A 9971-nucleotide genomic window follows, 5' to 3' on the forward strand; every position below is an offset into this window, starting at 1 on the left:
AGTTCAGAGTTATTTCATGTGTTTCAACTTTTTCATGATCAGTAACACTAATGATGACGTCATCAGGCCACGCCCATGGTCATGTGACTAATACAGAAAAAATGCAAAGGCTCCCAGGCAAATTACTTTCTCGGGATTTTTTTCATTGATTTAATATTTTAATTCAAATCCTCATTACGCTATGCATCGATTTTGTTTCATTTCTAAAAGGTCAGATTTTGAGAGCATTTCAAAATATTGAAAAATTCGTAATTTTCTGAAAAAAGCATGATTTCGAAAAAGGAATGCATAGCTATGTTGCCAACGTTGGCTTTGATCGAAATTCGTCGAAAAAGGCTGGATTTAATGAAAAACCGCGTTTCCTTTAGCATTTAAAGAAACCGGAAGTGCGCCCGATATCTATTGGAAGTTACCCTATCAGCGCGTGCGCAATTTACACTACCAGCTCACTTCGGTAAGATCAAACAAAGCCACACGGAGTTAATTTTTCTCTTTCTATTGCTCTTGTTTTTCTGTCTGTCTCTTATTTTGTCTTTGCTTGTACTTTTTTTACTTTGCATTTGCGAAACACAAAGAAAAACATCTAAAATGTATGTGAATTTGCAAGTTTTTGAGTTGTTTTTAATTTCAATGCTCAGGCTGACGTAATTGACCGGAAGTGAAATTTCTCCTCCTTAGTAACGCGCGCGAGCGCGGGCATGAATCGGTTAATGAGCCCTTAAAGTATGTGCATTACAGAGGTAGATCAATCCCATGGTTGCCAGACGTCAGTCTTCGAAATTCCCAACTTTTCCCTAATAAAAACTATATTGTGATTTTGTCAACAGCAAATTTTGATATCTTTAAATCTTTGTTCGCCTCCTCTTGTTATTTGCTGAGGAGACTACATGTATGACGGACTAATTTTCCATCCAAAGCACTAGTCGCTTCGCCTGCTACGAAACGTAACCGGCGTTAAAGGAGCTCAATCACGGTGTTTTGAGTTGTTTCGGCAATGTACCAAATCTCCTTTAAATGGAAGGAAACCTGAAAATAATAGTTTACTAAGATAGAAAGACATCAAAGAGATAACAATAAACCATAGAGGAACAACGATGGTCAAGATTGACACGAATTGCAAACGACGAATTTGAAAAATTTAGGCTAAACGTTCAAGATGTGCAAACCATGACTGAGCTTTTTTAAGAACCCACTTCCAGTGAGAGCCCAAGGGTCGGGTGCAACCCTTGGTTCAGTCTGTGATGGAAGGTCCATAAAAAAGGCAATGAATACACAGGCAACACTTAAGGGTCCATTAACCGATTTATGCGCGCGCTCGCGCGCGTTGCTAAGGAGGTGAAATTTCACTTCCGGTTACTTACGTCAGCCTGAGCGCGGAAAATAAAAACAACTCAATAACTTGCAAATTCGCTCACATTTTAGATGTTTTTCTTTGTGTTTCACAAAATGCATAGTAAAAAAAGTACAAGCAAAGACAAAATAAGAAAAAGACAGAAAAGCAGGAGCAATGGAAAGAGAAAAACTAACTCCGTGTGGCTTTGTTTGATCTTACCAAAGTGCGCTGGTAGTGTAAATTGCGCACGTGCTGATGGGGTAACTTCCAATAGATATCGGGCGCACTTCCGGTTTCTTTAAATGCTAAAGGAAACGCGGATTTTCATTAAATCCAGCCTTTTTCGACGGATTTCGATTAAAGCCAACGTTGGAAAGATAGTTATGCATTCCTTTTTCAAAATCATGCTTTTTTCAGAAGATTACGAATTTTTTAATATTTTGAAATTCTCTCAAAATCTGACCTTTTAAAAATGAAACAAAATCTATGCATAGCGTAATGAGGATTTAAATTAAAATATTAAATCAATGAAAAAAATCCCGATAAAGTAATTTGCCTGGGAGCCTTTGCGTTTTTCAAGTATTAGTCATATGACCATGGGCGTGGCCTGATGACGTCATCACTAGTGTTACTGATCATGGAAAAGTTAACACACATGAAATAATTCTGAACTAACTAAAAATGATGAGGTTATATGGGAATAAATTTTCCTTAGCAACGGCTCGAAAAGATCGGTTAATGGGCCCTTAAGGTAATTAACTTTAATTCTATATAGATGACAGTTGCCAACTAGCAAACGGTTTTCCCATTGTAAAAGGGAAAAATACATGAAACAAAAAACAGAAATGAATAAAATTTAAATATATCTACAAATTATACAAAAGGTATTGGCTCGGCTATTAATGTTATTTTTTTTGTGTTAAAATTGTCTCTTTAATTAATAACTGTCTGGTGTCATAATTCTTATAAACATCCAACAAACTAACGCTGAATAATTTGCGTTAAAATTTCTCTTTCAAATCTGTCATCTAGCAAAAACGACGCTGCAAATCTTTAAAATGTCATTCACTGTCTGTTTATACAGCAGCGCTCTTAGCGTACGAACTAAGTGTGTTGCCTCTCAGTATGTCATCTACCAGACTGTCAATGGACGCTGAACCAATGAGTTTATTGAAGAACACGTCCTCAAGAACTTGGAGGTCCACTGCTCCAAGAGAAGTTAGTTTGATGAGCAGCTGTCCAAAGCGACTGGAAGTCTCCGGTCGATGCAAGCGAACGTACTCCTCTAAAGCATTTCGAGTCTTGTTCTGAACAGCTTGGATCTGAACAGAGTCTGATAACTGGTCATTATCTGTTGAAACGATAAGAAACCAGGTCAATACACACAGTTATTGCATGACTTGATGTCGCCCAAAAATATTAGCGCGCTTACGCACTTAAAACAGTGAAAGATCTGTCATGACAGGTCACGCACGTTAATAATTAAATAATATGTGTTTTTTTTTTTCTTCAAACGATGACAAAAATGGTAGAATTGTTTAATGCTGTAGTTTAGACTTAAACTGAAGTTACTCGACCACAAGCTTTCTGGGCGGAGTTAACCCTTACACTCCCAGAGTGAAAAAACGAGTTAAGTAATTTGGTTATATGCTAAATAATATTTCTTTTTTTTTTATCTTCAAACCATGATAAAACTGGTAGTATTGTTTAATGCTGTAGTGTAGACCTTAATGAAGTTAATCGACAACCAGCTTTCTGGGCGGAATTAACCCTAACACTCCCAGAGCGAAACATCGAGTTAATCAATTTGGTTATGTGCTAAACGGGACTAGATATAACCCTACTGAGTTTGTAACATTCAAATTCAAACCGTGACTATCAAACAGTATATTTTTAGATAAAGCTTATGGTGCTGTACAAGGTAGGTTTAAGTGCCGTGTCTACGAAATAAACTTCAGAATGAATGTGACCATTCAAATAAATGTCACTGAGCAGTCCTTTTATACCGTACAGTTTATATGTTGTTCAAGGTACTTCTAGCTTCCTAGACTGTGGCTAAACCCCAAGAGTGTGGCTATTCATTTGAAAGCTATTGAGCAGTTCTTTCATGTGGTGTTGTTTATCATGTTACACAAGGTGCTTCTAACTTTCAAGTCTGTGGATGATAAAACCCTAGTGTGTGACCATTCAAATAAAAGCTACAGACCAGTACTTTCATGTAGCGCTGTTTAGTATGCTGTTCAAGATGCTTCTATTTTTTGCGTCTGGATAAAACAGGTCGTACTGTGCCTTACTATTCAAATGAAAGCTCTTTCGTGTCCGTTAATGTTTTCGATCGTTTTCAATTACAATACGAGACTCAGTGTTCCTGGGAATAAATGGGATAAACTAAGGCAGCCGAATCTGATTGTCAACGTAGCACAGCGAAGGACAAAATTTGTAGGAAGTGTCATAACCACTGAATTTATTATTACTATCATGACTTCTCTAAAAGAAGTAGAACGAAGTAAATTTACTTGCTTTTTCACAAGTCTGTAACTTTGTTTCGAAGACGACGTTTGAGCAAAACTGAAATTACGCCACATAAAGAATTGGGTATGGAGAGGAAAATGGGTGCCGAATTCCGAGAACGGCTTTAAGAGCAGACATATAACTTGGCAGTACAATGTGAAACGAAATCGCAAATTAAATGTGCACGTGCGTAGGAAAAAGGGAATACGGAATAGGTAAAGTGAGACACTTTACACTCTCACTTTATAGTGAGATACTGAGTTGAGTGAGTCGAGGTTAATGTATTTTCGATTTGCGAATTTTCAGTGAATACTATGTAAACAAAACGTGCTCATAACTGTCTCTGATGAGCGCGTTAGCGGTTAGCAATTAGTTTTCTTTTCGATAAACATACGAAAAAACTGATTACAATCAGTTATTCATTTATCTTAGAAATACAGCGGTGTAAATTTCCTTTAAGATAGATGTCCTTGCTAAGTTTTAAGAGAATAGCGTATTTTTCGGTGTTATTTTGCCAAGGTGGTCCGGGCTCTCTTTGGCTAAAATTAAAATGACGTTAGAGACAAGCAAGAAATTTGATATGCAATTTGCAATGACTTGCCATCTGGTACCGTCCACAACGTTTCTGATCAGAAGGCAGAGTTTTCCTTTATTATCTTCCTTCTCAAAGATGAATTTTTGTTTTGAAAAATAATGACGACGTTCTGAATTACGCTAATCAAAGTTAAATAACATAAATACCTCTTTCTTTTCGCGGGCTTATTAAAAATAAAATAAACCAACACCTTTAACAAAATGTATCGTTGATTTATAGAAAAAAACGGTGTCTTCGCTTCAATAATAGAAGTGTCTTATATAGGGTTTTTGAAGAAGAATAAAAAGCTTCTAAAAGTGAATGCGAAAAGCGAGGATTTAAAAAAACGTGAAGGAGTTCAACACATGATATAATTGTATGCAGCGCAATTAGGTGGATTCATTAAATTAACATGTTTACTATAATTATGCTTTTAAGCAATTGACAATGGAGAGTTAGGTCAAAGACGGAGTTATTTACGACAGCAGTTCTTAACCTGTATTCTTACAATAACATGTGCAGGGTTTTTTCCTTTGCGATAACTTCGCGATTTAATACATCTTTAAAAGGTATACTTCGCTCGTAACACTGCCGGAGTCGATAAATATAGAAGGGTACCGTTTCGTTATAAGGCCTGCAGAGAGAAATGTTTCGAAATAAAAGATTGAATGGTGAATGGAACAATTTAACAAGAAATATTAAAATTAACGTCAGGAGTTCGACGTCTCGACGCATAAGGCATCATTATCAAGAATGAAAAATCGTAAATGTCAAAGTTGTTAAAAGAATTGAGATTTGAATATCATTAAATGGCATGGCACCATTAACAACTTTGACATTTTACGATAATGAAGCTCGATACATCGGACTACGTTAAGGGGGTTTAATATTTCTTTTTCAATGTTTTATCAAGTAACTGACCATCCGATGGAGTCATTACAATGTAAATACTAAGAAACTGTTTTTTTAAAAAAAGCTGATCACTTAATGCAGGTGCCAAGAGAAATTTTAAAATTAAAATCAAAATTACTCGGAATTAAGATATCGGATAAAATGTGTCGAAAACATGGCAGGATTTACTCAGTCAGACTCAACAGTTGTTTGAAGATTGTTATTAAAACAACGTTATGGTTAGGTTAAGGAACATGAAAAATATTTGGAGCGCAACGGCGGATTACGTAGAGGAGGAAGCCAATTCGTGAGGTTACACAAGTTTTTAACGTTATTTGAAAATGAATGAAAGCACCCTAGTCTCACAAGATGTTCATAGGGGTAAACGAATATTAATTCTCCAGTATATATATGTAACAACAATTTATTTGTAGCTCCATTAATAAGACAGATAATAATACATGTTGTTCTAGGTTTGTTGTTCTGTAGCTAGTTGTGAGAATTTACTAGGACGTCAAAACAATGTCATAAATTTGAAGCTGATTATTTCCTTAATCTTCTCACTATCATTTGCATCACATATAACGAATTTCTATGAGAAAATACAGCTCGATCTCTTTCGAATGAAAGGAAAATCAGACTTCTTTAACTACAACTGAGCTAAAACATGTGCACTGAGAAACCTTAAAAGGAAGGTAAAGTAAATTAAGTCAGAAAGGGAAACTCGCGCTAATAATTGGACAGTACGCGTCATTTTGCGCGCGCTGTTGCGGTGCACTTTATTGAGTAAACTGCTGTGTTTTTCAGCATTCATAACCACGTTTAATCGTTCAGCGCTCAATCGATGGTTTGCTCGTTTCTCGAATTTTGTCATAGTTTTGATTAATTGGTAACAGGGCTTCTCGTCGTCCAATTCAATCTGTAATCATACTCGTGATTAACAAATCGGACTCCCGCTTCGCGGTCGTCGTATGATTACAGACCGAATTGGACTCCACTCAGTCCTATTACCATTATGAATCATTAAAAATGCTTTGAAAATGGCTTATCAAGGGTAACGGCAAGGATGTGCTTAAATGTATATTTATATTATACTATTGGTGGTAATTGTGACCTTTTATGTGATTGTAATTTATAATCATGAATCGATATTACGGATAGAGGATTATGCTTGGAAGACAAAATGAGAGCATTATACTTGAAGGCAAATCGGAATTTGTTCGTTCTGTAAAGGGTTTTTTTGCGGTGGGAAGCAGGCAGAAAACGCAGAGGAGATCAATTCCTTGAAAACACTATTCGACGATAGCTGCTTTGTAGTCTCGATCAGCCGTCACGGATCGCTAAGCGAACAACAGAAAACGCACGCGCAAGAAAAAACGCTGCGAGACGAACCGGTTTCAACGTGGAGAGAAGGGCCGGTCTGACATCTCTAGCAAAATTCGCTTGATATATAGTCTATGTAATTTATAAGACCGAAAATTTAAATAATCGCAGCCTTAATTTATATTAAAGAAATTTCCATCATGGTGCCGACTCAATTAGATTTCAATTGAACTCGTTTTCATCAACAAAAGTAACCACTAGAAAAAATGATTATTTATTCGCGGAAATTCGGCGAAATTTTATTAAAAGAGTAATCAAAATGCGTTTAAAAACAGTTTTATTTACACTTAAATATGAGTTAGCATGGCTGTAGCCAGACTAAAATCTTACCGAGACAATATCAGACAAACGTTTCTGTAATATTGATTTTTCTTCAATGCATAACCTCTTACGGAAATTTGAAATAAATAAATAAATTCCAAATTTTCACCGAGGTAAAAAGTGCACCCGTTACTAGCTACGGGCCTGGTTACCACGGGAAGATGATGACTTTCGCTAAAAGCTAAAAGACTGTGATTGCACAAAATAAAATCATACAGAATCATGAAATCCTTCCTTCAGGTTGCACCTGGGTTTAAAATGCAGCGTAATGATCATTTTTGTTCGTTTGCGGAAAACGTTGTTCATCTTTTTCATTTCCGCAACAAATCGATTAATTCGTCAGTTTTAACTCGCCATCCGGAAGGGTTCTGTCGCGGCAAAGTCAAAGACCATCTCCCCTGATTACGCTATGACTGAATAAACCTATATTAATGTCTAAAACTTCAAAACTCGCATTTAATAAAGTTGTAAGCAAATCAGTCCATTAAAAAGCTTCACTAATCCACATCTTAAGAATATTTCCCCTAAGAATCGAAATTAGTAATAGCGCGACGAAAAGACAAATCAATTTTGACCGAAAAGTCGGAACATTGAAAAATCGCAACACACTTCCGGGTAGAAGATCTTTGGCGATAAAATAAATACATTTAACTTATAGAGATTTGTTATTCCGTTTTTTTTTTTTTCCGTATCAAAGTAGCAAAAGACACTCGGTGCTGTTAATTTGCAAATTCATGGCGATGGCCTTGAGCAACGGAGAGATTAAGGAGGGCTTTGAGAATTAATCCTGACCACTTCATCAAGCTTACCCTGCGAACTGAGAAAAAGGCGCACTTCGACGATTGCCACGGCGGTGACAAAAAGAGAGAAACGCACACGATACACTTTCTGACATTGTATTTATACGCAATATCACCCACATTTTTGGATCCGCTGTTTACATTTTCGTTTGTGTTGTATGTTCCTCGCCATTGGGTGAAAAAACTAGGCAATAGCAGGGTCATTACAGTAACACAAACGGAAGGAGGTCATGGCGAATTAAGATTACTTTTTTTACGCCAAGAGAGAGGTTTAGATTATGCCAGCGTTTAAGTCTCGGTGTTCGGGGTTATCCAATGATTTAAAAAAAAAATCACGATATTTTTAACGCTTAAATCGTTTTTCTCATTGCGCACAAACCGAAGAAAAAGCATAATTTAAATTTGAAAAAATAAGAGACGCGGCTTTAAGTCACTTTTTGCGCGTTCAGTTGCTCGATTGCTTATAGACCTTACAGCAAGAAAAATGTATAAGATTTATTCATTCTTACCTGGGTTAAAAAGAACCAGCGCCTTCAAAAGAGTAAACTCGGCCCTGTTCAAGCCCAGCTGTACAAGTTTGAAAACAACCTCATTGAGCTTTCCTATGTTGTGAAGAGCTCTATCCAGATGTTCGCTCGGCGTTTTCTGCATAACATCAGCAACGAGAGGCGCCAATAGCTGTTATTACAGTTGAGCCCACGGTACAGCGGTATTAGTTACAGAGCGCGCGAAAGCGAGGCTTTCGGGTCAACATTTCACGTGAGTACAAGCGCCTTGTGAGAAAAATTCGAGAAACATAATAATAATTATGAGTTCCTATCCGGATTTTGCATTTTTCTCACAAGAAGAGAGGCTACAATTACTCAGTGGAAACTGTCCTCGTCATTTAACAAAGTCTTGGCTGAGAACGTGGCTTTCATACCGTGTAGGAACAGCAAAAGATGGCAGTGCTTCGAGTGATGCCAACAAACGTGAACTAATGCACAGGTGAGCAGTGGGATGTACGATCGTTCTTTCTGCCCAATTTTCGTGCAGGAATAACACTGAGTTTTTTCTCTCTCAAACGTATATAACGTTATCTTTTTTGTAGAGTTGTGAGTTACATAAAAAATGGATGGGAAAACAATTTCACTGAAAGTTGGAAACACTTAGCATCTGATGCGAAAAATAATGTTGATGTTTCCTCGATGAGCACGAATTCTCCGAACACTCTACACGAGTTCCCACAGGCTGCAAACTGGTGTTCCATCCAGAGGGCTGAATTTCCACCTTTCACAATTGAGAACATGATGAATTACTTTATTAAGAGAAAATTAGGAGATAATGAAGGCAATAAAGACTATAAGAATTTAAATAGTAAGGCATTTGGACTATTCAGACATGGTCATGTACAAAATATCGAAGTTGCCACTAGTGAAAATGGAGACGTGATCCATATAAAAGGTGAATGTCTGCCAGAGATGAAAAAGAATTTGAAGTACAAGCTCAATGTTACCATGATCAATTCCGGAGAGCAAGCTGGTGAGATCACTTATGCCTGCTGCAGTCCATGCCCAGCAGGGAAAGGACCATTCGCCTCTTGTAAACACCTAGCGGCCTTATGCTTTGCCCCAGTGCCACAAAGGCCATGATAGACATTCTTCACCTCAAGGACAACTTCCAAAGTCAACAAATGCAACAGGGACTTGAAGATGAAAGGAAAATACTAATAATGTATGAAGAGATACCTGGTTGTAAAGTCAATAAAGAGGGATTTATTATTTCCTCCACCCACCCAATTCTTGGAGCATCCCCAGATGGGGTGGTACTTGAAGAGTGTTTGGTAGAGGTGAAAAGGATTTTTCCAGGAACTATGACACTAAAAGAAGCAGTGTGTAGTCGAGGCATTTGCAAGAAAACTAGCAATGGTCTTATCGTCAATCAAAACCATGCATACTATTACCAAGTGCAACAACAGTTATTCTGTTCAGGTTATAAACATGAAGACCTGGTTTTGTCTGACCTGAAGGAAGTTCTAATACTTAGTATAAAACAAAGTTCATCTTTTTCAAAGAAATATCTCCCTAAACTTCAAAATTTTTATGATCAGTAACTTGCTCCTGAGCTTGCTTATCCTCGTGTAGCCGTTGGTATTCCCCGACTTGGTAAAGTTATTGAA

The 9971-nt window shown here is 37.1% G+C and overlaps 1 protein-coding gene, 1 long non-coding RNA gene and 1 pseudogene across 2 annotated transcripts in view; 1 reads left to right on the forward strand and 2 right to left on the reverse strand.

The window, feature by feature from the left end:
* Window positions 1–2170: 2170 nt before the first annotated feature.
* Window positions 2171–8464, reverse strand: LOC145464151 (COUP transcription factor 1-like). Its single transcript, XM_081447966.1, has 2 exons — window positions 8323–8464; window positions 2171–2684 (listed from the first exon to the last, which is right to left on the reverse strand). The coding sequence occupies exons 1-2, from the start codon at window positions 8462–8464 to the stop codon at window positions 2410–2412; spliced, it is 417 nt and encodes a 138-aa protein (XP_081304092.1). The 3' UTR covers window positions 2171–2409.
* Window positions 8465–8605: 141 nt separating this feature from the next.
* The window catches only part of LOC145464158 (uncharacterized), a 3369-nt pseudogene continuing 2003 nt past the window's right edge, over window positions 8606–9971 (forward strand).
* The window catches only part of LOC145464154 (uncharacterized), a 2386-nt gene continuing 1873 nt past the window's right edge, over window positions 9459–9971 (reverse strand). The window contains exon 2 of the long non-coding RNA XR_014041397.1: window positions 9459–9971. This exon is cut by the window's right edge and continues 1226 nt beyond it. This is a non-coding gene — a long non-coding RNA (uncharacterized LOC145464154).

The sequence above is a fragment of the Orbicella franksi genome, chromosome 12 (genome assembly GCF_964199315.1).
Source record: "Orbicella franksi chromosome 12, jaOrbFran1.1, whole genome shotgun sequence".
Classification (NCBI taxonomy): Eukaryota; Metazoa; Cnidaria; class Anthozoa; order Scleractinia; family Merulinidae; genus Orbicella; species Orbicella franksi.

Bases quoted from the DNA above. Each gene is read 5' to 3' on its own strand.
- LOC145464151 (XM_081447966.1), bottom strand. From the start codon at position 8,464: ATGCAGAAAACGCCGAGCGAACATCTGGATAGAGCTCTTCACAACATA. The intron at 2,685-8,322 runs GTAAGAATGAAT...TCGTTTCAACAG, and splicing joins GCTGGTTCTTTTTAACCCAG to ATAATGACCAGTTATCAGAC.